Genomic DNA, 27,320 nt, shown 5'->3' with positions numbered 1-27,320 from the left:
CGCCCACTGCGGGGGGAGGCCAATCCCACAGAGCGCTTCGTGCCGCCCGGCCAGGCGCACAGTGCTTTATGAGGGCTGGAGTCAGTCCCTGGGCCCGGTCCCTTGTCTGGGCCTGGCTTTCACCCAGAGCGAGGTAGAGGGGCTCCCGGGGCGCCTACAGACTGAGAGGTATCCCTGTCTGTAGGGCCATTTGCGTTAGGGCGGTACATTGGGGGAAGAGCAGTTAGGGATGTGAAAAAGCCTACCATGAGATCTTTCTTAGGGAATTCTGGGAATGTGTGAGATATGAGTTCCTAATATGGGTATATTAAGAGAAGCACCAAAGGAGAGTGAGGAGTCAAAGTGGATGAGGAGGAAAAAAACCCATGGGAACACTGAAGGAAAAATAAAAGTGAAGGAAGTGGTAATGTTTTAAAATGTTGCTGATCAGTAAGAATTATGTCTGCAGTCTCTGTGCTGTCTTACTTAACCCATATGTTATGTATGTATTTTTCCCCCAGAGTGAGCAGACTGTCTATGCTGTGTGCCTCTGGAGGTCTAAGTGCCAGCAACTGATGTTAGGACACCAATCAGAGCAGCCAGTGGTTCCAGCAAATGGAAAGACTTCAGCACATGCAAGGAGGGGCCAGGGCTAGGTGGAATGCAAGCGCGTGTGATCCCTAGCGAAGGAGCCAGACTACAGAACAAGTAGGAGAATGGGCTTTGGAGCCCACAACCAGGTATGGGAGAGATCAGGGTCAGCAGGATGCTTACTGGAGGTAGGGCTGAGCCAGTTTACTGGGAAAAATGGAGTGGCTGCCTGAGAAATACCTATTGGAAGGCCACATTCCTAGATGAGCTAGCAGGGAGAATAATTTCTCTGTTCATACGCCCTGATGCCAGGAAATCCAGCAGCTGGTTACTGGACAGACTGTTTAAGGCCAGGTACTGAATGATTTCATGATGTTTGTGTGTATGTTTTAATGAATGTACTGTATTAGCAGACTTACAAACTGATTGGCTGGAGAGGAGGAAGAGGATTCAGGCACTCATACCATTCGTACTTGAGTGCTGTGTGTTTTCTGTGTTGATCAGTGCTGCTGGACATAGGCATTTTTGCCTTCTGGTAATACATTCCAATGTTACTAGCTGGACTTGGGTGTGGGGAGGTCCGTTGCCCTTGCATCTATTGGTGTACTGGACCTGGCAATTTCTTCTCTTAGCCACCTCAGCATCCCTGTTTCTGCTGTTGCATTATTTCACTTTCACTACCACTGCACTTGCAAAGACTATAACCTGGTACTCCAATGCCTGTGCTATGTTTTTCTGTCAGGTAGGTAGCAATTCTTTGTTGAACTATGGTGCTAAATACTGCTCTATAAATAATTGTTTGTATTTGAAGAAAAGGGACTGGTAGTCAGCAGTTTTAGTTCCGCATTAATAAAAGGACCTTACTGATGCCCTGTTAAAACAAGGACATAGTGATCCTTAATCTGCTAGTCTGTTTCAGGCGCGTCCTCTTCCGGGGAGGAAGGCAGACTATAAAGGTATTCAGAATTAAAAGCTTATCAGCAGGAACATTCCCAGTAGCCATAAAAAAAGAGGGAGTGTCCACTGCAGAAATGAGCAGATGCCTAACAGGGTAGAAAGCTAGAGATGGATCACACAACCTAGTTTCACTGCATGTCAATGTTGTCAAGGCAAACCACTGCAGGGGAAAAGGTACCATGAATTATTTTATTCTTGGAGCACTCTTAGTTTTGAGTACGGGTTATAACATGACATTCTGTGTCCATGGACCAAAAACAGGATTGGTTGGAGAAGCCAGGAATGGCATCTGGTTTACTTATTCTGCTCACAGAAATTAAAGCTGCTGTTTTCTCTCTTGGTGAACAGTAGTCTTTGTTAGACATATAGAGATTCCACCTTTCCCACTTTCCCTAAGTGCTGTCATTTGCTTCCCTTCTAAAAGGTATTCCTAGTAACAATCATGTCCGAGTAGTAGTGAATCTTTTCTATCACAGAATTGGACAAAAGCCTCTGGTGCACAAAGAACATCCCGGTTCAAAACTAGCTCACGCAAAGCAGTTGCTTGTGTTTTGACAGGTATTCTGAGGTTCCCAGAGGGTGGGAGCAACATCAGTTGAATCATCAGTTGGTCAAGCAACTGGATAAAATGGACTGCCAGGTAGAACTCTTTCCCTCACTCCTGACAGTCCAGTCAGACATCATAAAACAAGCGCACTAGTTGGTACCGGATCGAAAATGCAATCGTGCTGCCAAGGACCTAGGTAAAAATCAGACACATAACAGAAACATACTGTAAAATGGTTTACAGGCTGTCAGATTCCTCCTTTCCAAATGGATTTACTAAGCTTTCCAGCATGCCTCATTTCATAAAATAGCAACTAAAGACTACTTTTTTTTTGGTACAGGAAGTTGCAGAAGTCTATCCAAAGACATTGTTTCTTTCTCTGATGATTTTAGGTATCAGTGGGAGATTTTTCATTGTGCCTTCACACAGTCACATTCTAAGAACATGTGCATGAGATAAGAGTTTGAGAATAACTCCTTCCCCCTTAAGAAATTTTAACGTAAATTTTATGTTATTTTAACATAAACCCTATGGTTTGTAATGGAAAATACCTTATGTCAAAGCTGAAATTCAGTATCCTTACAATAAGGTGCTATCAGGACTTCTCTGCTGTGACTGGGATCAAGATAAGTGCTCTCTACTTCCTGTCTTCTCCCATCCCCAATGTCAATGTCATCTGCCTAAGCCCTCAACAGGCTTTCGTTGCAAGCTCTCCCTCTCAAATTGGACTCTGGCTAAGTGTCTCTTTCCTAGTAAGAATCCCTTATCTTAAATCTGAAGATGAAAAGAAGGATTTTATTGTGGACAGTTAACCAATGCAGGCCTTTCAAAAAGCGGTGTTTTCACTACACTATGCTCGCGAATTCACATGCTGAATAGAGGTAGCGGCAGGATCTGTGAAGCACATCCTTATACTCCAAGTGGCTTCAAAATGCTCCCGCATGCCCCTCAGACTGAGAGACTGCTGAGCCACATGCCATCCTTATGCAAGTCCACTTGCTGGTGACAACTGTGAGACTGTTATTTGGCATTACTGAAAAACAGGAACATACCGAAAGGCTGTCTTGAGTTAGTGAAAAGGCAAGGCACTCCGCTGTGCTCACATTTTTCTTGCAACCAATGACTCGTGCCTTGGGAATCTTCTTAAGCTAACCTTCTGACTTTTTTTATAGGCTCTCAATTGAACAGGGAGGTGTGTGTGGATTTCTTCCCCCCTTGAAGTGTGTAAACCTCTTATTCTCCTCAAGCTCCACAGCTCAACTGCACTTTGTGTGAAGAGCACGATATTTTACTTTCCCCTTTTCCCTTAAAGCTCTTGATACTGACTTAGATCTGTTTCTATTGCAGAGTAAATCTTTCTACTGGAGGAACCCTTTGTCTGACCTGAATGAGTAGCAACAGAAGAGTGAGATTTCGCTCGTGGGTGGGTCCAATCAGCTTTATGACAAAATTAATAAGTGTCATATTATTGCATTCAGTGTATTCGCCATCTTCATCTGTTCCACTCCTCACATCTACTACGTGCAAGATCTTGACTACCTGAGGAAAGAAATATTGGATGCTATTTCACCAGGTATGTTTGGTGTTCATTGGCTAATCTTGCTCAAGACCCCTTTTGCTGCACCAGCCCTGAAATCCTGGTTGTGGTCTTACTGAAAAGACAGGACAGACTTATGATGGTCCTGGGGTACTTCTATGTGTGTTTATTCTGAAAGACTGATTTTTAACACAATCAAGTGACTGGGAGGGATGGTAGCAGACTTTCTTCAGTAACTACTGAACCCCGAAGTTCTGCATTTTCTCCCACCCTGTTTCTCTTTCACTTGATAACTGCCTCAAAATGCACCTGAATTATGAATGTTTTCCACAAATTACCTTCAGAATGCTTGTTCCCAGGGCAGAGAGGCTCTTAGTTTTGAATTTGGAGTAGCTCATCTCCAACTTGCCTGTACTAGGATTAAGCCTAAAAGAAACATTTAAAATTTAGTCCAGATGCAACAAGGAGATATATCACTTTGTAAGCAGACTTCGATCCACAGCTGAGAAAGAAATCCAGTGGTGGAAGAAACAGGAATAACCTGATGCACTTAAAAACAGCTGCTAGTATCTAGCCCCTCAGGTGGGGCAGAGAAGACTCCTTCCCATTGCACCCCCAATATATCCTGTGTAGTTTAAAGAATAAAACAGAAGAATCTAACATCTGCAGAGAGAACTGCTGATGTGGCATAGTGCTATAGAATGCTTGCTACTATGAAATCCTAGCAGATCCCACTACTGCAGTATTAAAAGCAGCCTGTGTCAATTTCTCTCGATCTTGTAGGTTGGAATCATCATGTTCTAACCTTGTTAAAAATTATTCTGTATCTGAGGGGTGGGCTGGTCAGAGAAGTGCACTTCTTTGAGAAACCTCTACTGTATGATCTGACTGTAGCTAGCAGAGTGAGCTGCTGTCTTTTAAAGAGAAAGCATACTTTGACGGCTTTTAAAAAGAGCACCTTCCACCACCTTTCTCAGCTGGTGTTGGAGGTAAAAGACACAACCTGTAGTACCACTATAGGTCACTTGGTACATTACCTCGGTAGCCGGTGACGGGGACAAGGAATGACGTGGAAGAGTTGAGGCAATGAATAGAGGAAGTTGAGTACTTGTGGGATGAAAAAAAGCAGCATTGTTTTGCTGAAGTGTCCCAAGATCCCCACCACAGCAAAGGTCATGCCAGCAAAGTAGCAGAAGGTATCCCCAACAAACACTCGAGATGGGTACCTGTAATCCATGGAGCAGAAAAGCAAAGGTCTGACATGACTGCTATTTCCTCAAAAATGACTATTTATAACCACTGAATGTGTGCCCACATTGCAGGTCAGGGGCCAATGGAGATCTGCAGCAGATCTGCGCAGTAAAAACAATTGTAGGTATTTATTCTAAGAATTGCAGGACTGGGACCCACCACCTGACTTGCGGAGAATATTGTATGAAAAGCCAGCCAGTGAGGCACAGGAGACAGTGTATTCGGCATGTCTGGGTGAGCTGGTGTGACCACAATTGTTTTAATACAATATTACAATCCGTGCTTTGTGTTCTTGGATCTGGCAAGAAGCCTCTCTACACTCCAGCGTTCCACACCTGGAGGTGGTTAAGTGGTTTTGTTCATTCAAAAAGGGAGAAACTAGAGGGAAAGGATGCTTCCAAACAAATTCTGAATGTCTGTCCTCTTACCAGTTGTAGTAAAATAGGCCCAGTGTGGTAAAAAAAAAGGGAATCATGAAGTAGAGAGAAAAAATGTGATCATCTTGATAATCCCCTATAGAAAAAAGAAAAACATGTGTTTGTGATATGACAAGACTGGTTCATTTCTAGTAATACCAGCTACTGAAATCTAGAATTCAATCACCCTTTGCTTTTTGTGCCCACAAAGGTTTGTTATTTTCCTTACCGTTTAGCTCTACAATATTGAATATGATAATGGAAGCAGCTATCACCAGCGACTGTCCTGCTTCAATTCCATTAATTCCAGCAAGAATGTTGATGGCATTAGTGCAGAACACTGCTAGCATACCCATGTACACGTAGTAGAGGATACCTGCAGAGCAGAGCAAGCCAAATGCATCAGTATTTGGAGGCAAAGCAGGCCCTAGACCAATTCACTGAAGCTCTCACTTCTTGCTTTATACAACAACCTATTACCTAACAATCTGAGTGAGTTTTGATAGTGGTAGCTTACAAATAAGATTGCTTCCTCTCTTACAAGCTGGCTGTCATGTCTACGTGTACTGTGACAAACTGCCGTGGCATGGTGGCCAGCTGTAGTGCTGTTTCTGTCTTTCTAACATCCTGATGTTATCAGCCACGTGCTGTGTGCCCCACTACTCAGCTGTATTGCCAGGATCATGGGAAAATGACTGGCGTCTGTCTATGCACACCTGAATGTGCACTGGGTTTCTGGATGTTCTTTCCAGCCTAACGTTTAGTGGGTGGACTGCCACTCTCTTACTGATTACTTAAGCAAATCCTTAGTCTGCTCCCTCTGCAGTAAGAAGTGCTCCATGTGATCCCTTGCCACATGGATGACAGCTTCTGGTGATTCATAAACTTACCCAGGTCCAAGTGCATGCCCAGCAACACCCGGAAGGGCTTAGGCACCACAATGGTCGTGTTCCCAAAGTTGGTGAAGTAAACCATGAGCAGAGGGAGGGAAGCCATGGTAGGAAGAAGCAACTTGTGGCGCCAGCGCAGGTTCAGAACATCATCTGCAAAGCCCAGGAAAATCATGCAGCAGATGGCAAGGAGCGAACCGATGAGCTCCACGAACTGCAGGACAGAGAACAGGACCTCGGTCACCGGTGGCCAATCCCTGCCCCTGCCTGCCACGCTTGCAGCACTAGACGAACCTCACCTCGTCGTGAGGAAAGGCCGCGCACTGCTCCTCCACAAAACATCTCAGGAAGGGCACGGGGATGAAGCAGAAGAGGATGATCAGGAACACGGCACCGCTGATCACGCCCTGTGCTTCGGGGCTGGAAGGTAGAGCGGGGAGAGTCAGCCATGCCTGGGCCGGCCCGCGGGGCAGCTCCCTGGGGCAGCGCTACTCACACGGGCCGCCTTGAGGTCTTGTTGAGGTCCTCCCCGAAGAGCCGCGCGGCGAGGAAGTGGTCCGTGAAGGCCGGAATCAGCGTGAGCGTGGCCGCGAAGCCCAGCAGCGACCCGCCGAGGTTGATGAGGAGGGGCACAGTGGGCCAGGCCGCCATGGCCGCGGCGGGCGCTGCCCCTGCCAAGGGCGCGGAGCGAGGCCGGGCGGGGGCGCTGCCCACCGCCTTCCCGGCCGGGCGTTACGCGGGCGGCGCCGGATGCGCGGGGCTCTCGCGGCCTATCGGGTGCGGGGGCGCCATCTTTGGCCCTGGCATGAGCCTCCTGCCGGCACGGAGCTCTGTTCGCAGGACGGCCGGGATCGGTAGCGCTTTCCGCCGCGCTGAGGGTGTATGGAGGGGTTTGTCCCCGGTGCTAAGGTTCGCGGTGCTTCTCCTCCTCCGCGAGGTTCCTCCGAAACTCTGCGCCGGGAGCAGCACTCTCCCGGGGACGGCCCACTGACTCCGCCCCGCAATGCCCACAACGGCCATGGCCACCCTGCCCCCCCCCCCTCCGCTCTTTATTGGTACGTCACTTCCTCCCATGCGGGATGCGAGTGAGTCCCAGTGGAGGGCGAGCGGCCGGGACCGCGGCCGCGCTGAATGAGCGACGGCTCCGCCGCCTCCCAGCCGGAACCGCCTTTTGCCCAGGTCTGGGGATCCGCGCTTGCGGGCGAGTCCCGGCCAGCGCAGTCACCGCCGGCAGGCGGGGTGGCGAGGCGTGTTACCCGCGTGCCGAATGCGCAAGATCGGAAAAGTGAGCGGCCGTTGGGTTCGTTTCCCCACGTGTTTCCTCAGATGTCGGGAAAATTCAGTAGAATACCTTACTGGATATTTTTGGTTGTCAGGAAATCTGTAACTGCTGATGGGCCCTCGGGGCATTTTTGCGGGGTGGGGAGGGGAAGGCAGGATAGGTTCAGTGTCCATTCACTGTTCTGTTCGTTCAGGTGTCAGTCGATGAGCGGAGGGGGAGACGCAGCAGAAAGTCCAGTAGCAATACGAAGAACTTTTACGTGCCCTGCAGCTGTATGGCAACCTGAAATAGTTTCTGATGGCTTTATCTGATTTTTCTGATGGCTTTATGGCCACCTAACGAGCTGCTGCTGTGTTGAGAGGCCACCTCTGCTCTGCTGTCTGTTGCACATATGCAAAAGTGATTTTGTAAACTTTATAACAACTTTGAAGCGGGCACACAGTACCGCCGGGGACGAAAGCACAGCACAGAGGTGCCGGGGAGCATGTCTGGCCAGAGGCCGCTGCTACTTTGGGTTAGGCTGTCGGGAGGTGATGAAAACTCGTGTTACTTGCCCACCACGGCGAGAGTGGCACAATCGCGAGCGGACGAACGGAAAGCATCTGCGTTGCTGCTGTGTCCTGCGTGCCTGGTGGGAACGGGGCAGTGACTCCCATCAGAAAAAAGCGTGACGTGAAGGAGAAAAGCGTCGCTAATCGAAGCTCGGAAAGCCGGTGGGGACTTGGGCTTTCAGATTGCGGCTCTGCTCCTATTTCGTTCCCCCAGAAGAGAAGACCCGCGGCAGCAGCCGTGAGGTTCCCGGACCGTTCAGACCGGGTACCACGGCCTGCACGCAGGCCCGGGGCGGAGCAGCGGGCGGGGTGTGCGCCGCGGCTCGGGCGGCGCCGCCGGCCCGCGGGGGGCGCGCGCGCTCCGCCGCGCCGGAAGGAAAGAAGCGGCGGCGGGTGCGCTTGCGGTGCCGCGGGGCTGCGGCGGGGCCACGTGCACCCGGTGCCGCGAGCGGGGCAACGCCGCGGCCCGCCCGCCATGCCCGCTGCGCTGCCGTGAGCCCCGCGCTCTGTGCCATGGGGCCAGACCTGGGCTGGGCCGCGCTAGTGCTGCTCTTTGCCGCCTCGCTGCTCACCGTGGCGGCCTGGCTGCTCCAGTACTGGCGGTCCACGGCCCTGCGAGCACTACGGCGTCGCGGAGCGGCGGGGGAGGAGGCCGGGGCCCGGGCGCTGCTCGCGGCCCTTCTCGCCCTGAGGTCCCTACGGGAGCAGTGGCAGCGAGCTTGGGTGCGAGCTCTCAACAGCCAGGCGCGCCGGCACGGGGTACGGCAGGGCACGAGCCGGGGAGCGCGGGGAGCGGCAGCGAGGTGAGGCGGGCCGACCAGCCTGCTCTTTGTTCGCGGGTGCCGGGACAGCCGTTGCCCTCGCGGCGCTCCGGCCGGAGGAGCCGGTAGGCACCTTGCGTACGGCTCAGTTCGGCCTGCGTGGGAGCAGTGCGAGCACGGAAAGGGCGGAGCGCGTTACCACGCATCGTTTAACGCGGGTTGGGGTAATACTGTAGTCACTCTGATTTTCCGCAGCAATCTCTTCCAAATTTTCTGGTATTTATTTTCTTTATTCTCCCGGTATTGCCATTGTATTATCTGCAGTTTGAAGTTCATGAAGGAGAGTACGCCTTGATGATTCCATATGGAAATAATTCCATTATAGCTTGTGTTGCCTGCAAGGCAGTGACTTAATACCTACAGAAACTGTGGTCCAAAGCTGTCCAAAGTCTATTGCAATATCCCCCCCCCTTTTTTTTTTTTAATCGTATAAGTGGGAAAGGGTTTCCTTTCTGTTGTGTAGGCAGTTAAAGTCCTGAAAAACATAATGCAAACTTGTTTTTGAGTATTCCAGCAAGATAGGAAAAGTATCTCCCTTTTTGAATGAGTGACAAATTCTAGGCTGGATTCAACGTGAAGTGCCTTCCCCCACTGGGCATAGTGCTCCTTCTGTAGAAACTCACCCTCTGCTTCCATGCCCCTCTTATCACAATGCAATAGTCAGAGTGTCACCAGTTTCCCATATCTGATATGCTGTGCTTTTCTGTCATGTGTTGAATTACTCACATTATCACAAAATGACCTGAATGTATAAGTTCTAGAATTTAGAACTCCTGTAAAGGGAAGATTAGCTGGTGGCTGAATTGACATGAAGGCCCCAGAAGGCCCCACTTCAGTTCCTGCTGCAGCTGCTCCTTGTGTGGAGTAGCATTGCCTCAGTGAGTTGCTGGGTCTAAAAGCTGTTTTCTGAAGCGGGGTCTGGGAGTTATCGTGGAGGACTTTCCTTGTGTGAGATTCTGGATGAGATTTGGACTTTCCTGGAGGTGCTTCGTATCTGTGAATTCAAGCTTCAACTGGACACCTTGTTTCCTTTCTCTGTATAGACAAGTCGAGGTGGGTAGAATTATAGTGTGCGATAGTTCTGGATGCTGGCTGGAGTGTCTCTGGGACCCCACATCATTCATCTTCTTTGGAACTATCAGGTTGGCTCTGACTACTGGGAACTAACAGTTTTCTCTTTGCAGAGTTCAGTGCAGATCACATTTGAAGAGGGTCCTCAGTTACCACAAGCTGCCAATATAAGTTGTGTGACATGCAAGGGACAGTCGGACCACAGCATGGTAAGGCTTTGCTGTTCTAAACTGCAGTTTGTTGTGATGGTGTGTTCTGCAGACACTGCTGAGGCCTTTGTGATGGAGATGGTGGAACCAGGGAAGTTTTGTGTGAGGTCTGTTTGGAGGAATTTGGAGGCCTGTCTCCTGTTTGGAGGCTCTGGAGCTTGCACAAGTAAGCTCTGTGAGAGAAGATATGTTGGTGGAGCCGGGACGTGTGAAGGCTGAACCCAAACATCAGGGTTCTACTGTGGTGAACAGAGGAGTGCTCTTGTCACAGCACAGGGTCTGAAGTTGGCAGGTTTGCAGCTTTGAACTTGGCGAGAACAACACAGCAGCCTCTTGCCGGGATATAAACTCATCTTTTCCTTTTCTTTTTAGGTGCTGTGGTGCCATCTGTCAGCTGAAGCTGTGAAATTCCCTGTCTCTGTTACTCAGCAGTCCTCAGTTGCTGTTTCTGTGGACACGTATCATGTCACTTTGGCTGTGCTGCAGGCTCAGGTAAGGGATTACAAAAAGTTAAACATTGACCTCCCTCCTCCATCTAGTCCCACGCTGATCGAGGAAGGAGGACCTGATTCAAAGTGCAAATAAAGGCCTCATTGGGCTGGGAGAAGCGCTGTGCTGTCACTAACATTTGGTGAGGTAGCAAATATTCCCCATCTGCATGCCGAGTCTTGTTTTCTGAGTCTTCATATGCAGATTTTGGCTATGAAACTTAGCTGTAAGAAATTTCAGAGAGTTTTGAGACATGGCTGCATTCTATACACTGCTTTCAAGTGGGTATTTAAGAAGTGAGAAGTTCAGAGAATTCAATTCCCCTTGTGGCATAGTGGAAGGGGGAAGGTATGGGAGGGGAAAGGCTATGTAAAAGTATGGTGTCCTAGTAGTGGGTGAGAAAAAGAAATCTATGGTGAGGAGTAGTTTGCTTGTCAGTTCCCCTCATTACGTTCACAAGAGCACAGTGCAGCTTTTTCTGGATATCGGAGATGCTTATTCCAGCAAAGAAGCTCTTAAATCACAATGGGTGGTAACTCCATAGTTACTTTCTGGCTGGATTTGATTCTTTGAAATATGGTTTTCCATCATGATGAAGGACATGATGCTGGAGATGGTATCTTGCTTGGAGGTAGTGTGCACAAAAAAAAAAAAGGAAAAGATAGACATGGCATGGCAAAATTAGAAGTAACTCAGTGATAGCAGAAGCTAATCCCATGCTGTTGCAGACAGTTTGAAGCTTGTTCTTGAACCTTTTTGCTCTCAGAAGCTTTATTACAATTTTCAGCATACTTTTATCAGGTTATTCCAGTTTGATTTTGTACCACTGTTCTGTGGTCATTTCCAGAAATGCAGAGCTCCTCTCTCTCTTTAGCATGTAGTGTACCTGCTGCCAGTCTAGTTATGGGCAGCAACTGCAATTGCATTTTATTTCTGAAAAGTCCCCTTTTTCACATCTCATCCAATTGCTCCCCTACTCATTGGCATTTTCTAGGTCTCCTTGTCTGCACCTGGTGAAGTTTTGGGTTGATTGTTCGTGTAAAGGAGTTGCGTATAGTATTCTAATTGAGGTCTTGCTGCTGCTGTTTTTTAAAATGCAGGCTAGATTACCACATGCCTACCTGTTTTTTGGAATACTTCAAGTACTGTGTTCCCAATTGTGCCCTGTGCCCTGTCCATTCTGGCTCACGTCTTGTTGGTTACTTACGTGGTTACTTACGTGGCCACTGTGTCTCATATATGTTGCTTTTGTCTGATGACCTTCTGTGTTGTCAGTAAATGTCAACCTGGTAATTGAGAACTGTACTGAATTCTATTACCCAGTTTTTAGTAGAGCTCTCAGGTCACTTCAGTTCCGTTCGTGTGTGGTTCTGCCTCTGTCTGTCACATTAGTGATGCTTTTATGGGTACATGGGTGTGCAAATTCTTAACTTCAGCTAAACTACAGGATAGTGTATATTCTAGTTTGTTGTTGCAGACTGTTGGTGACCCAGGTGGGTCTTCAACCTGAGGATCATCTTGTAGAGATGTGTTGCTGACTTATAAATGGTTGAGTTTACATTTGGCAATGCCTAAGTGATGTAACTCAGTAAATATCCTATGTGTTGGTGCCCAGTTGGGCACTTGTGGATTGTACTCTGCAGGCTTTTTCTTCAGTAAAAGAAAAAATGGATCATTTTTCCCTCTGGTGGTGCCTGGGCATCCAGTTGCAGTGTGGGAGCCAGATCTTGCCATGGAGCTTCTGCAGCTGCTTCGTCCTGTAGGCCTGGGAGCACTTGGGTTCCTATGTTCTGTTTTTTACTGTTGCACTGGTGTGAGGGCCTTTCAATTGCTGAATTTGGAATGGGTCAAAAATCACCTAATGTAAGCAGAAACTGTTTCCAGCTATGGATATTTGTTCTGGGCCAGGTGGAGATCCACTTGGAGGAGATACAGAATGAGGGTCTCCTGGTGTCATGGACATTCAAAGACAGACCAGACTTGGACCTTTTTGTTCTTCCACGACTTGGGCTTCCTGAGGTGAGTGGTTAACAATGGAAGGCTGACTGTGAGTGGAGGAAGGAGCAGAAACAGCTAGAAGGTGGGCTGCTGTGGAGGAGAAGGGTTGGCAGCTCACTGCCATGGCCCTTTAGGGCAGTGGAGAGGATTCTTTCATCCTGGAATCGGTACTAGCTCAACTGTGTCAAAGCAGCATCCTCAAGAGGACTGAAGTGGCACCAGTATCTATTGAAGGCTTTCTGTCTATGTTGGTTCCTCCTGCTGTTGTCACATGTAGAGCTGCAAAACGAGCTGGGTTGCCGCTCTTTCTTTGTGTGAGGTGGTGTTTGTTGTTGTTTTGTTGGTTAAGTTTGATTGGGTTTTTTTGAAGGGATTAATTAAAAGTAGGAGATTAATGTGGGGAATCCCTGGGTTTAGAGGTTTAATGAACAGAATGTGGGCGTGCTTGCACTTCTGTGATCCGGATAGGTTGGTTGATTTTTTGTTCTATTGACACCTTTGTTACTTTATACTGAGTAGTTCTAGGAATTCGACTGTTTTCCCAAAAGTGTGGTGGCACCATCTCCTGAGGTGGTAAGCATGTGGCAAACTATAAAATCTGTACTGTAAAAATTTACACCAGCTAAACTACAGAAGTAGAGACTTAGTTTGTCTCATTTAGAAAGCTTGCATTTGCCTGCAGCTGCTACACAGAAGCTTTAAGCTCTGAGGAGAGCGAGTATGGAATGTGGGAAGAGTGTTTGGGTTATTACTGGGAGAGTGACTGTGTAGCATATTAGAGGCGTGAGAGGCAGGTGGAGCTGTAAATGTGTCCATTTTTTAATGACATTCCTGCATTTCCCCTTGATTTACGGAGAGAAGGATGAAGGGAGAGCAGATTTATCCACTATAAAGGATCTGGTCGAGGATACCATTGTCAGCACGAAGCCAGCCATGATGGTGAATTTGGTGGCCTGTACCGCTGGGGCCAGTGCAGTAAGTCACTCTTCTCGTGTCATTCTTGTGCCCCAAACACAGGCACAACCCTAACCCAAGACACTTCTGAGGGCTGAGGCTCAGGCAGGATCCAAGGCTTGAGTTTCACTTCTGGGTGACAGCCGAGTCCTGGCCTGCACTATCATAGGGGTTTGGGTACTGCAATGTGGTGCTTAGGGATAATTAGAAATTGCTCCTAAGGGCAACTCCTTCCACCTTTTTTCTTGAATGCTGATTGTTGGTCACATCCTTGTGGAGCTGGACTGCCTGAGATACATCTCTTTTTGGCGGTTGGTCTTGCTCTGAACACGAGGGCTCTCTCCAAGGCAGCATTTGCAGACATGGAATGTCCCATGGTTTGTCATCGTCAGTTGACTGTCCAGTAGCCAGCAAGCTTGTTCTTGCCTGTCGCCTCCTCTGTCTGCCTTAAACTTCCCATCTGAAATAACATTAGGGCCTACTGGAGGTCAATGGCCTGGGAAACCTGCAGCATCCCTTGATGGCCTTGCGGGTATTCCCCTGTGTTGGTGTGAGGAGCTACTTAATAGATACAAGGACGATGCCTCTTGCTGCTGTCTGCTGGTGAGTGAATGATAAAGGTAATGGTCTCGCTCTCATCATTCCTCAGGTACCCAGCAATAAGTTGACTCGAGAGTGCCCGTCCAGAGTAGCAGCAGCCCCTCTGGGTTCTAAGCTGTTGCTCCGGAATCTTCGAGTGCTGAACTTGGGCTGCCAGGGAAAGAGAGGTAAGCATGAAAACATTGCTGATCCACGTGGGCAAGTGTGCAGGTGGCGAGATTGGAGCAAGTGGATGTTTTGAGTGGGTTTGAATGGAAAAGAGGGGGGTGTGTGTGACGAACCACTGCCTCTTGTTGATCAGTGCACATGTGCCCTCTGTCTCTCTTGCAGGAGTTGGGGAGATACGCTGTGTGGCAGAGCTAGACAGCCCCCCGCAGCAGAAGTGGACGAGGCCAGTGATAGGTGGCAGTGTCGGTGCTGCCGAAGAGATGGAGTGGAATGACGAGTTCTTTCTGTAAGTGTTTGTTCTCTTTCTGGCTGGAGCAGTGTAGGCGGACCGGCATGATGTCTGGGTATCGTTACCATGCTGCAGTAAGTGATGTGCACGGTGCAGAGATGAAGTCTGTGCCACAGAGCAATGTCTGTTTATGCTGCCCCTGTGCCAGACTGCTGATTGGGGCATTTGGCCCCAGCTTGCATACATCTTTCTCACTTCCCTGGGTGGGCAGAAGTGCTAAATGTAGGTGCAGCAGCTGCAATAGGATGTATCATAAACAGCCTTTCAGAGGCACTGCCCTCTCAACTTCCACTGTCAACCTACACAGCTCTGCAAGGCACGCAAACCAGAATTCTCCTTTTTGTCATTTGGTACTCTAGTCATGTCCTCCATGGTAGTGCATGCTACTGAAACTTTAGAAAGGGTGAGATTTGAGGGAGGGAAGATACAGAATGAGGTTGTTTGCTCCGTGGCCACTTAAAAAAAGATTGCCTAACACCAGCCCCTCTTCGGTTTCAACAGGGAGTTGGGACCTAGAAGCAAAGAACTGAAACTACAGGTGCTGAGGAGCAGCGATGGAGGGGGAAGTGAGTACGAACAACCCTAAGATGGGTTTTAAGACTGGGAGGCAAAAATGCCTAAGGGACTCCCTGTGCTTTAAGCTCATGGTAGTTCTCTGTTGGTATGTGTGATGAGTTCTGCAAAGGATTTTTCATATTTAGCTTTATGTGAGCTTCTGTGACTCTGTGAAGTAACTCATTTTGTTCTTCTGCCAAAATGGTCTGGGTCTGACCTTGAATCAGGAGGTTCCTGTGGCCTGCCTGTCTGCATTCTGAAGCAGGCAGAAGCATGCAGGATTTTGCCTCTTGTATTAGGAGAGCTTTGCATAAGGCTCTTAACTGTTCTTTTGTACTCAGTTGGGGACTTACTGCAGCATCTATTTTTGATGGAGGCCACACAGTGGTCATCTTTTTAAGGGAGTTGAATCCTGAATTGTTAAAGAGGAGCAGAGGAGCATTGCTTGCCCCTTCTCCCTCTCAAACTTGGGAGTTAATGGAGTTGTGGCAATGTGTTGTGTTGACCTATTGTGCTGCTTCCCAAAAGCAGGGATTACCTTGGAGATGTCTGAGGTGCTGAGGTCATGTGAAGTGTATTACTTTTGCTCTTCCTTCTTGCAGATGTGCTGCTGGCATATGCCACACTTTTGATAGATTCTTTGGACAAGCAGCCATCTGGGAGACAGGTCTGCTCACTGGCCCCGGGAGCTGGACAGTCACTGACAGCTGAAGCTACCATTACATTGGAGGTGAGCTCATATATGCACAAGCTGTGCATATATGCATGCTCTGGAAGAGTTCATAATGTGAGCCTCTAGCTGGAGACATGCATGTTTGGGCCTGAGCTCGGCACAGACGGCTAGCAGATCCTTGTGCCATGGAGGGGTGGATGTCACCTGCCCCTTGGTCCCTGAGCCTCTTGCTGTTGAACTTATACTGTACTGGGAATGGCCCCTTGGTACCCAGAGCTGCAGCTTTTGTTGCCCAAACATGCCTGCCTTTCCATCTGGGAAGAAGAGTGCCTCTCTGATCAGTGCTTTACTGCTTTTAGCTGCTGTTCCAGGAGTCTCCTGCATCTCTGAATGCTCCACATGCCACATCTCTGAGAACCAGCATCACCCCCACTAAAAAGGTGGAGATGGACCGGACCATCATGCCTGATGGCACCATTGTGACTACTGTCACCACAATTCAGTCCCGGCCCAAGGCAGACTGCAAACTGGGTGAGGCTGCACAGCAGTAGGTTTATTGTACAGGTGGCTCCTATGGCAGCACAGACTTAGCTGCAATATCCCCATGGCTGCTCATGAAGGCAGTAGCAAAAGTGTTTAGCCATCACACCTGGATATGGCAGGCTCACGCTTGATGTATTGCTTTTGGTGTGTGGGTCAGAACACGGGCATCCATGCTATTCCCCTTCGTTGGAAACTCTTGTGTAGCCCTAGGGTAGAGAATTGCAGTTGTGTGTCTGGAGGAGGTGAGGGAGGGATGAGCCTTTCACACACCCTTTTGGTGGTGGGATGTCTAATGCATATGCTGCCAAATAACCTGTGCATGATGTCAGGCTAAGTGTTTAGCCAGGCTTTCTCTAGTTTCTTCACTGCTAAAAAAGTTAGGCTGAACATACCGATTGTGGAGCCAAAAGTATGTTGATCTGGCTTCCTAGGGGTTGTTGCTGCTTGTGGTCTGGCATCCTGGTGAATGTGGTGCTGGATATTCCAAGAGGCGGGCTGGGAAATTACATGAATGAAGTATTGCTGTGTCAGCTTCACAGGACTTGCAGCCCAGAAGGGCAACCATATCCTTTGCTACATCAAAGGAGGTGTGGCCAGCAGGCCGAGAGAGGTGATGCTCCCCCTCTGCTCTGCTCTTGTGAGACTCTGCCTTGAGTACTGTGTCCAGCCTTGCGGCCCCCCGGCACATGACAGATATGGACCTGTTGGAGTGAGTCCAGAGGAGGACCGCTAAGTTGGTCACATACCTGGAACACCTCGCTGTGAAGAAAGGCTGAGAGAGTTTGAAGCTGTTTAGGCCAAAGAGGAGAAGGCTCTGGGGAAACATTACAGCAAGCAGCCTTCCAGTACCTAAAAGGGGGCTTGTAGGAAGGCTGAAGACTGATTTTTTTACAAGGGCATGCAGTGATAAGGCAAGGGGAATAGCTTTAAGCTGAAGGAGGGTAGATTTATATTAGCCATTAGGAAGAAGTTTTTCTCTCTGAGGGTGCTGAGTTACTGGCACAGGTTGCCCAGGAAAGCTGTAGCTGCCCTGTCTCTGGAAGTGTTCAAGAGCAGGCTGAATGGGGCTTGGAGCAACCTGGTCTAATGGCAGTCTGGTTGGAACTAAGTGGTTTTCAGGTCCCTTCCAACCCAAAACATTCAGTGATGCTGATTTTTTTCCCAGTGGGCTTCTTTCTGCCACAAAGCTTTACAGAGCTGCCTTGCAGGCTCTCCAAATGCTCGCTTGAGGCTTTTGGGGGTTGTGTAGGGGGCACAATATGATAACGTAGTAGTGTAAGCTTCATCTCCATTTACTGGTATCTCGGTGTTTCTTTTGCTGTGAAGATTCACCATCGAGGTCGCCTTCCAAAGTGGAAGTGACTGAAAAGACAACAGTGCTCTTGGAGACTGGCCGTCCTCATGGCCACTTGCCCAGCAGTAGCCGTAAGTGCTTGGAAATTTGAGGCTCTTACTGAATTAACTGTGTTCCTTAGCCTGTTTTAGAAAGTGGCAGTCTGAGTGCGGTTCCCTGAACTTGCTTGCATTTTCTGCTTCAGAGAATGTCCAAGTGCCTGAGTGAAGGTGGGGGCAGAAGGCTGATGGTGGTGGTGGTGTGTGGGCAGGTAAAAGATATTCCCCTTTGACCATCCAGTCAGGGACTATGAGTGTTTCCTTGCTTGACCAGAACTTTCCAGGCTATCCGGACCCACACAACTTTGGTCACCCTGCACTTGGGGCTCTGATTGTGTCTAGAACAGAGCACTGCAGCTCTTTTGACAGTTTGCTGCCAAAGCAAACTATTGGGAGTCTTTGGAAGTCTTTGTTGAGTGGTGCGGGGAAGGGGAGGTGTATTTTAATGATATGCCTGGTGGGAAACGAAACGTTTCAGGTACCTGAAAAAGCCAACGGCTACCTCTACCGAGCTTCCTTCATTTTGTTTCTTTGGACAAGTCTATCGTAGACTTTGGGTGGGGGAACTTACATGCATTTGTGTGCATGTAAGTTGCCTATTGCAAGCATTGCAGTCAGAAAGCGACCTTTTGCCTCTGCTGAAGGTTGCTGCTCCAAGCATTGGTACTTTTCTTGTGCTCAGGGGATAGCCATTTGCCCAATGGCTTGGATCCGGTGGCTGAGACGGCAATCAGGCAGCTAACTGAGACGAATAACAAGACCACCAAGAAGACACCGACGAAACGTAGTACACTGATCATCTCAGGAGTGTCCAAGGTCTCTGGTAGTTAGGAGCTGCATTTCCAGTCTGGGTGGTTGCTTGTAGGGATGCGTGTATGAAACTAACCTGTCCTGTAGGGACCGGTGTGGGAAGCATGGGTGACTGGCTCATCAGAAACCTTTAGCTGCTTCCCAGTGGCCATTAAAAGGTTCCTTGCCAATAGGAGTTCACAACCTTTAGCTGCTTCCCAGTGAGCATTAAAGGGCAGCTGCCAGTGGGAGTTCACAACAGGCAGCTGCAGAAAGGGATGTGGTTGCCGTAACTGGTTTTGAACCTTGTGGAGAATATAAGGAGTTCTCCCTGAACTTTGCTGCGGGAGTAAGGGATGTGCAGCAGAATGCCTTGTAATCGGCCACATTCCAGTATATTTCAGCCAAAGAGCGGCAGTTGTCCATTGGTGCCATCTGGCACTGATGATCTGAACTGGGCCGCCCATATGTAGGTATAGATGGCAGTAGGCAGATGAGTGGAATTCTTTTGATCCTGTGTTCATGTCTGTTCTGCCTCTCTAACCCCCCTTCAGGTACCTATTGCTCAAGACGAAATGGCACTTTCTCTGGGTTATGCTGCATCCCTGGAGGCCACAGCGTATGGGGACTCTGAGGCAGACAGCACAACTGACCAGATGCACGATTTTACTGAATTGTCGCGGCCACTGGAAGCGTTGCCATTGGGTCAGAGGGACAGTCAGGAGCTGGATGAGACAACGCGATCAGATGTCTCTGAAAGACCATCCGTGGAAGATGTTGAGTCTGAAACTGGCTCCACAGGAGCCCTTGAGACAAGGAGCTTGAAAGATCACAAAGGTAAGCATGAACTGTTAGGTAGGGTAGCTAACATGACCCATAGCATTAGCTGTACGTGAGGACAGAGTGACATCCAGGTTCCACACCCAAGCATGGGGTCTGCAGCCACCTTTTAGCATAGCAAAGAGCAGCTTCTGATGGAGCTGGGAAGAGCCTGCCTTTGTCTTGTGGTTTTTCCACTGAAGTGACTTGAACGGCCTTCATTTGTAGGTGTCTGATTCCTGTAGCCTTTCAAGGTTCTGTGCTCTCTTAGATGGGAACCCTGCACAGCCTGTGTATTATAGAAAACCCCTTTTTTCTCCCTGGTCTCCAGGTCCACAAATGAGGCACATGCTCGTAAATAATGATTCATCCTCTGAATTTGCTGTGGTGTGGACATGGAGGCCACCCAGCAATGTAGATTGTATGGGCCTTGATTGCCCTCCTTCTTTCCCTGTTAGTATTGAAGCAGCTAGTGCCTCTGACCTGTTGTAATGTAAGATGTTCACACAAACTCACTTCTTTTAAATGATGAAGTGGGCTGCCTCAACCTAGCTGCTGTCCTGGCCTTTCCACACATTTGTCAGGTGGATGGTGCACCTTGGATTTTTCTGCTACCAACTTATGTAAAGAAATGCAAATTAAAATCTTGATTACTCAGACTATTAGAGTGGGACAAATTTTGGGGAATTGTACCTTGTTACAACTAGGTATGATTTGGGCTGTGGAGGCCCCTTTTTTGAATGTCAGTGGGTAGAAGGGTGTGTGACCCAGATTCCCAAGAGAGCTGGTGGGGGGGAACAGAGGGAAAATGGAAAGCAAACCCCGTCTGTAGGAAATACCATTGTAGTGTTATATGGCCTGCAGGTTTTGTATGTTGTCTTTCTGATCCATTTGAGGTTGAAAGCAATTGGCATCTCCACCTTCTCCTGCTTGTGGGAGTCATAAAGAGCTGTTGGCATTATTTGCCTCTAGACTGGGCACGTCATGAAAATGCAGGCAGTTGTTCCAGGCGCAGGGGACAAAGTTAATCCCTGTGCCCTTGAGACAGGCTGATCTGAGAGGCCTTTTCCATCTTGTATGTTCCTCTCAGGGTCTTCAGGTTCAGATGATCTCACTTTTTGTTTTCCATTCATGTGAGTCTTGGTTGTCATTTGAAATGCTGCACGCTTCCACTGAGAGGAGGATATTGTGTAAAAGGAATTTTACGCAGAGAGGAGATGGGATGGAATGTTTAGTGAGGCAGCTTGTTGGTGTTGCAGTCTATCGTCAGCTGAGCCTTGGGAAGCTGGGATTAGCCAACCTGCTGTGTACTTCTGCCTCTCAGTGTGGAAGAGGACTGCTGTATAGCTGAGAATGGCTGGGTGTGTTACTGTCCCTGAAACTTGCCAGTCCAAGACACTATCATGGTTTCTGTCTCCTTCCTGTCTCTGCAGTTAGCTTTCTTCGGAGCGGTACCAAGCTCATCTTCCGGAGAAGGAGCAAGCAGAAGGAAGCAGGCCTGAGCCAGTCACACGATGACTTGTCCAATGTCACTGCCAACTCCACCACCAGAAAGAAAACTGGTAGCTTCTCTCACCGCCTCATCAAACGCTTCTCCTTCAAGTCTAAATCCAAACCCAAAGGTAGTGACAACACAACAGCTGGTGAAAACTGAAGGAGGGAGAAGCCCATTGGAAAAATTTCTCAGAGATTGTTTTCTAGTCTCTTGTCTTCCCACTCCATGGTATCTGTGACTTGAAGTCCAGTTCTTTCCAACCTTGGCTGAGGGAAGACACCCCAGTGCTTTATGCCGTTTGGGGAGCGGAGGTGGCAAACCCAGGACTTAGGTTGTTTGGCTGCCTTGGCTTAGCCTTCTCTGCTTGTTGCACCCTACTGTGCTCTCCCAGAAAATCCAGGTGGCATGCTAATCCCCCTGGGGGTTCCAGGAACTGCAGAAATGACTCCGTGTGTGTCATCAGGTGCCTCGTGGAAACGGGGGGCAGGTCTGTCAAGTGGCAACCTTCAGAGTTAAAATCAAGAAACTACTGGGTTAGCTATAGGGCCAAGAAGTGTGACATGTAGCCTCATTCAGTCTTCTAGTGGCAGAGAATGATGCAGTCACTGATGATCTAAACACTGTTATTGCTTGTGCTTGGTGCAGAGGCTGTAACTTGAGGTGTGCTGCAGGGTGATATGTTCCTGAGCTGTGAGCTCTCAGAAGACAGCTGTCAGCTGTCAAAGTTGTGGTCCTCCACCTGGCTCTGCCATTGGAAGAGTGGTTCACACAGCTCTGAGGAACCCCTGTTTGCTGTGCTCTGTTGGTGAAGGAAGAAGTCTCTAAGAAGAAGGAAGTTTTAACTACTGTACAAGTTTTCATGGAAGCCTGAGCCTTCGCAAGAATGCCCGGTCAGTGCTGTCGGTTCTGCCACCCTGTGCAACCACCCCGTGACACAACACTCCTTCCACATCTGTGTTTTTGAACAGGGAAGGGCCTGTACTGAGTGCACACACCAGCTATTCCCTTGCTCTTGGGGGTGGTTGGGGTTGTTCCCAAAGGGCTGCCAGGCTGTCTTCCAGACCTGCTGAGTGTCCAGTCTCGTGCTGTCATGGTTCTCATGCCAAGGACTGGCACCATGCTGGGGATGGATGGCAAGGAATAAGGCAAGGAATGTAGTGAAGGGCAGTTCAATGGGGACACTGAAGGGGCTTGCACGTGGCAGAAAGAGGCAAGAGTTTATATATTGTCACTGATGGGTTTCTTTTAGTTGAGGGAATCCTTCTGGATTGTATTTGGTATTTCCTTTCTTCTCGCAAACACGGACCCCTCTGTTCAAACAGAGGACATTTCTGCAGTAAGTACTTGCAGAGAGGGAGAAGTGTGCAGGGGGAGACATGAAATCCCTGTGCAGGAGGACACTGTCCTTCTAGAGAAACAGTTGTCCAGTCTCCTGGCCCATACACATTTTATCTATAATATCCCCAGAAGTTCCCTTCAGATAGCACATAACTATGCTCTTTGGAGAAACACTCATGTCCTGTCAACATGCCTGGTTTGAGAGAAACCTCCTGCTATCCTGTGGGTTGTTGAGATAAGGAGGTAGGACTGAGGGGAGGAAGTACCTCACGGAAGAGGTATTTCCCAGGCCTGACTGTATTCTCTAGTTCTGCTCTTCCATCAGAGTATCTCCTGTGGTAGTGTCTGCTGTCCTTCCTTGTACAGGATGCTGCCAACTGAAAAAGCAGTTCTCTTGATGGCACAGGTAAAATGTGTTTCTTGGAAGGACAAACCCTGGCTTGCTGATACTGCTACCGTGTGCCATTTCCAAGGACCAGAATGTGTTTGGTGTGTTGGTGCGAAAGGATTTACAGGTGGCTGTTTCTTCCGAATTTGTAAGGTGGGGAAGGCCAGAGTTACTGAGGGTTGTAACTGAAAGTGCCTGTGTGTGCTAGCAGCAGGGACTCTTGGCTGTTTTTCCTGCTGATTCCTCACGTGATTGGGCATGTATGAATCTGAAAAATCATATCAGTTCAGCTGGTGACCAGGAACCTCTACATCTGTTTTGGTCTGGGAGTCTTTGTTGTCCACAAACTCTGTTATGTCTTTTATCCTTTGTTTCTTTGTTCCTTGTCCGCATGGCACTGTGGCTTGCTTTGCACTTCCATGCACTATGGATGCCAGAGAACTCGCTGTTTCTCACCGAGAATGATTTTCCTTGATGTCAGTGACTGGTTTGTGCTACAGTACCGTTCGAACTTGGCCATCTGTAGCTTGCCTATAGCAATACAACCACAGATTTCACATCACACCTTCTTTTGCTGGGTTGGTGCGGTACTGTCACATGTGATCTGACACACCCTTGTTCTCAAAGTCTCAGAGTTTGGTTTCAATTTGGTACTCTCTCTTGCACCATCCCCTCTATGACTTGTAGCTATGACATACTTTATGTTCCATTTTTGGATTTTATTTATTCATTAGGACACCATCTCAAGGTACTAAACCATGAAGATTTGAATCCAGACAGCACCACTTCTCTGGCACAAGACTGTGAAGCCTTGCACTAGAAATGCTGGTTTGAGCAGAAGAGCCTGTGGCATTTCAATTGTGGATTAGTCAAGGACCTACCATGAGTCTCATTTGATAGTCATGTGTTCTTTTCTTTAAACTGTAGGAGCTTGAGCTGTCTTGGTGTGGAGTGGCTGGAGGTGAACACCGTTCACCATTCTTCGGAATCAGGGATCTGAGGCTCATGTACACAAGGAGGACTGTGAGGGCTAGCCAATGTTATCCTTGTCACTGTAGACTGGAGGCAGAAATGGCAAGGTTTCTGTCTGACAAACACATACCTAGATTCTTGACCAGCATATTTTGGTCTGGCTTGTAGGAGGAGGTGATAGGAAAGGGAGTTAAACAGAAGCTCAAGTTACTCACTGGCCTTGGGGACCCTTTCTAGCTATGTTAAATGGGCAGTTCCTGTCATACATCTGTGGCTTTCCTGTTTTGTTCCCGGTTTGTTGGCTCCAGGCTATGCCCGCCAGTGACTTGCAGTGGAGATACGGTTTTTGATTTTGAACTTGATGTGGCGGAAGACATCTGCACTGTGTTTGGCCAAGTGAATGGTATGTGGGAAGCATTCCAGTAGGGGCGTATCTTCCCTTGAATTTTTAGCAGTGTTTTTTACCACTGGCAGTGAATTGTGCTGCAAATCAGTATCTGGTTGAACGGCTTGCAAAGGAAAGGGATGTCATCGAGTGCTGGCAGGGCACATCTTCAAATATTAGGTCCTACATCTGGTTGTGTTTCCTAGAAGAGATGTATTTTCTGACATTTTTTTGCTTCTCCAAGTTGTACAGCATAGGAGTGCTATTGTAACCTTTTGTCTTCTTTTGAATATTCTCTCTAAGTCCAGACTGGTTTTCAGGGTGTTTGTCAAAAGTACGGTTTGAGGAACAGAGGGATAGCAGGGTATGAGTCTGCTGTGTGCATCGAAAATTTTTTTGGTTCTGATACTCTCCTCATTAAACGTGTTGATCTTTCCTCTTCTTATCTGAGCAAGGCTTTCTTTCTGGCCCACAAAGATGTTTTCATCCCCCAGGCAGTAGGTGCCATTTTTTTTAACCCTGACTTTAAGAACACAGGTTCCTGGTTCCTCAAAGGCATGAATGGTAATGAATTCGCCTCATGGTGGAGGTGTGGTTATTGGTGTGAGAAACAATTTGTCTATCCTAATTTTCTCAGATGGAAAGAGAATGTCACACAGGGTTCTCCAGAAGCTGCAAAGATGAAGTCCCCAGGAATTTCCCCCCACAGAATAGCTGTTTTAAGAAACCTCTTTTGTATTTAATGTATTCTGTGTTTCTGGCTTTAGGACAGAAGAAATGCTATTTGAAGAAGAAATGCTATTTGAAATCTACTTTCCCAGTTTAACTTCTTCCAGATACGTGTGCCCTTGCCTTGGTGCTGTTGTGGGCTCTGTGGCATTTCATAATGCTCGGGGCCACAGAGTAACCCCATGAATGGCACAGGCCACCATCAAAATTTTTAAGCTCGAGTGATCTGCAGTTGGCAGATTGTTGTCTCAGGGTAGGCTCGCTTTTTGCACCTTGTGAAATTGGTCCACCAAATATATGGTGGAAGAGGAACAGCAGAGCAGTGGGGCTTGAATGCGTGGAGGCTTCAACCTGCATATGAGGGCCTGCTTTCCAGATGCTGTATTTTTCTACTGGCTGCACAAGCAGAACACTGACTTGTACATGAAGCCAAAGTAGGCATTTTGTTGAGATTATTTTGGGGTTTTGTTTGTGTTGGTTTGCTTGGAGGGTTTTTTGGTTTGTTAGGGGTTTCTTGTTTGTTTGTGGATTTTGTTTGTTAGTTTCCTATTTTGGCTGAACAGATTTAGAATTTACCTGTGTATTTTTACTTCTCTGAAGAAAATAGATTTATGCTAGCTGAAAGCTGTAATTATGCTTGTAAGTATATTTCTGTCTAGATAAATCTTCTCCCTGTGCTTAGGGGAAGGGTTTAGGAGTCTCATCATCCACAAAGACCTCGGTGTTGGCCCACGAGAGATATCCTCTTGAGTCAGTGGAAAATAGACACAGGAAAAAATGAAGGGAACCTCAAAACCTCAGTGTTCTGAGGGTGCCATAGGATTTAACATGATGGATGTCTGAGGCCAGAGGAATTGGGTGCATGGATGTGTATTTGCACGTGCTTATAATAAGAGCATACTCTAGTTATAGAGTATGTGGTGCAAAGTGACTGGGGACGACAATGCCAATACATGGGACAGGAGAGTGGCCTTACCAGCTTCTGTGGCATTCATACCCATTTATGGCACAGACTTATTCAGGAGCAGACCTGAGCAAGCAAGTCCAACTCCTGGCCCTACAAGCACCCTCATGCAGCTTATGCAGTTGAGGGTGGGGTTTTAGGCAGCTAGACTGAAATGGGGAAGAGCAAGGGGAGACTACTTATGTGGAGAGCAAGTTCAGTGAAGGGGAATGTAAAGGGGAAAGCTTCTTCCAACCGTAGGCAAGTGCTGTTTTTAGAACTGGGCGTATAGCAAATATTCTTGTTAAAGCAATGATGTAGTTTCTCTTGGGACATTGTTTGCTGAACCTACAGAGAAGTCATTTCTGAGTAGCCGTGGAGATGCTTGAGTGTTTGGAGGGTTGTAGTTTGTGGTCTTTTCGCATTGTTCTCTCCATCCCAACTCCCCTACTGCAAAGTCACAGTGAGTCTCAGGGTAGAGTAACAGTCCCAGCATTGGTCAAACTTGTGGCAAAGTTGTGCTTGTGATCTCACAGCTCCTTCTACAGGCATGACTGCTCCACATCACCTTTCCTTGCTTTGTAAGGTACTGGACCAAATACCCACACAGAATTTGAATTAACACCCTTCCTCGTGTGTGCTCTTTTGTACTTTGATGCTTTCTGTCTGGGTGGATTATTTTGACCCCACATTGTTCAGGTGGGAAAGAATTGGAACTGTGTAGCTAATAATGAAAATAAAACTACATATGACTAAATGAAGTTCTTGCACCTTTGTAAATCTCAAAGGAGAATTCTATTGCTGTGTAATGGCTGAATCTGTTAACTTATTAAACCACATGAAAATCAAAACCTGAGTCTGATTTCATACTTGGTGTAGTGCTGTGAATTTCCCTCCAACCTGTCCCTGAGTGGCTGGCTGGGTCCTGAAATTCCGCATTGTGCAGGATGCCTTCCAGATCCAAGGTGGCACCAGTGCCAAGTCGGGCTGGTTTGACAGCACCAAGTGGCTCCTGCAGTCTGCCATCAGGAGCCTGATCTGGTGAGTTTTGTTTGCCAGGGAGAAAGGCTGGAGTTGGTGTTCAGGTACCTGTGGTGTTAAGTGGGTGGCCGTCTGCTGGGGTTCTGAAATCCAGGTTGCCCCTGCCCCATCTCTCACTTCCTCCGTCGCCTACCGGTGACTCCCTACAGCAGCCTGTGGGAGGCCTAACACGGTCTTTGGGATGACACACAGACATTGCAGGCTGAGGGGCAAATATGGGGAGTGGGAGGGGTGTTGACAGGTGGAGAGCTGACACTGAGGGTTAGGGGTGCAAAGGACACAGGGTACCAGGTAGGGTTGGGGTACAGGTGGGACTGCCCCAGGAGCCTCCCAGCAGGTGCAGGCAGTTACCCCAATTGGAAGGTAGAAATGATGTTTGGAGGCCACAGAGTTACAAGTAGGAGTTAAACCATTTTTTAGGTTTTTTTCAGGGATTTTTAAGGATATTTTAGGGGCTTTTTTTGCAGGAGTTTTTTAGGAATTTTCTGGGAATGTCTTAGGATACCTCTAGGGCTTTTTTCAAGGCTTTTAAAATAACTTTTTAGGGTGTTTTAAGGGCTGTCTTAGTACTAATTGGAATTGTTAGGGGTGTTTTTGGGTATCCTTGGGGCTTTTTTAGGCCTAAAAAGTTTTTAGGGCTTTTTGAGGAGTATTGAAG

At 48.1% G+C, this 27,320-nt stretch overlaps 2 protein-coding genes across 11 annotated transcripts; one reads left to right on the top strand and one right to left on the bottom strand.

The window, feature by feature from the left end:
• Positions 1–1,702: 1,702 nt before the first annotated feature.
• Positions 1,703–7,148, bottom strand: DPAGT1 (dolichyl-phosphate N-acetylglucosaminephosphotransferase 1). 4 transcript variants are annotated; one of them, XM_005494660.4, is made up of 9 exons: positions 6,665–7,142; positions 6,468–6,588; positions 6,169–6,382; positions 5,508–5,654; positions 5,291–5,375; positions 4,649–4,837; positions 3,950–4,037; positions 3,458–3,613; positions 1,703–2,266 (listed from the first exon to the last, which is right to left on the bottom strand). In XM_005494660.4, exons 1-9 carry the CDS (start codon positions 6,817–6,819, stop codon positions 2,201–2,203), a joined length of 1,221 nt encoding a protein of 406 aa, XP_005494717.1. In that variant the 5' UTR covers positions 6,820–7,142; the 3' UTR covers positions 1,703–2,200. The 4 variants fall into 4 exon arrangements, with proteins under 4 accessions (XP_005494717.1, XP_014127962.1, XP_074415663.1 ...); XM_074559561.1 differs by lacking the exon at positions 1,703–2,266 and adding an exon at positions 2,848–3,107 and having other exon boundaries at positions 6,665–7,146; XM_014272487.3 differs by lacking the exon at positions 3,458–3,613 and having other exon boundaries at positions 6,665–7,148.
• On the top strand, positions 3,526–26,472 carry C2CD2L (C2CD2 like). 7 transcript variants are annotated; one of them, XM_014272485.3, is made up of 14 exons: positions 3,526–3,647; positions 10,007–10,102; positions 10,475–10,594; positions 12,500–12,610; positions 13,448–13,564; positions 14,193–14,310; positions 14,474–14,597; positions 15,102–15,166; positions 15,758–15,885; positions 16,188–16,359; positions 17,698–17,796; positions 18,446–18,579; positions 19,107–19,389; positions 20,805–26,472. In XM_014272485.3, the coding sequence occupies exons 1-14, from the start codon at positions 3,633–3,635 to the stop codon at positions 21,023–21,025; spliced, it is 1,803 nt and encodes a 600-aa protein (XP_014127960.2). In that variant the 5' UTR covers positions 3,526–3,632; the 3' UTR covers positions 21,026–26,472. The 7 variants fall into 7 exon arrangements, with proteins under 7 accessions (XP_014127960.2, XP_014127957.2, XP_014127959.2 ...); XM_014272482.3 differs by lacking the exon at positions 3,526–3,647 and adding an exon at positions 7,159–7,347; XM_014272484.3 differs by lacking the exon at positions 3,526–3,647 and adding an exon at positions 7,265–7,453.
• The last annotated feature ends 848 nt before the right edge of the window (positions 26,473–27,320 follow it).

This window comes from Zonotrichia albicollis, chromosome 27 (genome assembly GCF_047830755.1).
Source record: "Zonotrichia albicollis isolate bZonAlb1 chromosome 27, bZonAlb1.hap1, whole genome shotgun sequence".
Taxonomy (NCBI): domain Eukaryota; kingdom Metazoa; phylum Chordata; class Aves; order Passeriformes; family Passerellidae; genus Zonotrichia; species Zonotrichia albicollis.
The sequence above is the reverse complement of the archived record's forward strand: the minus strand, read 5'-3'. Positions and strand labels throughout refer to the sequence as shown.

Bases quoted from the DNA above. Each gene is read 5' to 3' on its own strand.
- DPAGT1 (XM_005494660.4), bottom strand. From the start codon at position 6,819: ATGGCGGCCTGGCCCACTGTGCCCCTCCTCATCAACCTCGGCGGGTCG. The intron at 6,589-6,664 runs GTGAGTAGCGCT...TCTACCTTCCAG, and splicing joins AAGACCTCAAGGCGGCCCGT to CCCCGAAGCACAGGGCGTGA. The intron at 5,376-5,507 runs GTAAGGAAAATA...TTTTTTCTATAG, and splicing joins CAATATTGTAGAGCTAAACG to GGGATTATCAAGATGATCAC.
- C2CD2L (XM_074559555.1), top strand. From the start codon at position 8,515: ATGGGGCCAGACCTGGGCTGGGCCGCGCTAGTGCTGCTCTTTGCCGCC. The intron at 8,761-10,006 runs GTACGGCAGGGC...TTCTCTTTGCAG, and splicing joins GCCAGGCGCGCCGGCACGGG to AGTTCAGTGCAGATCACATT. The intron at 10,103-10,474 runs GTAAGGCTTTGC...TTTTCTTTTTAG, and splicing joins GACAGTCGGACCACAGCATG to GTGCTGTGGTGCCATCTGTC.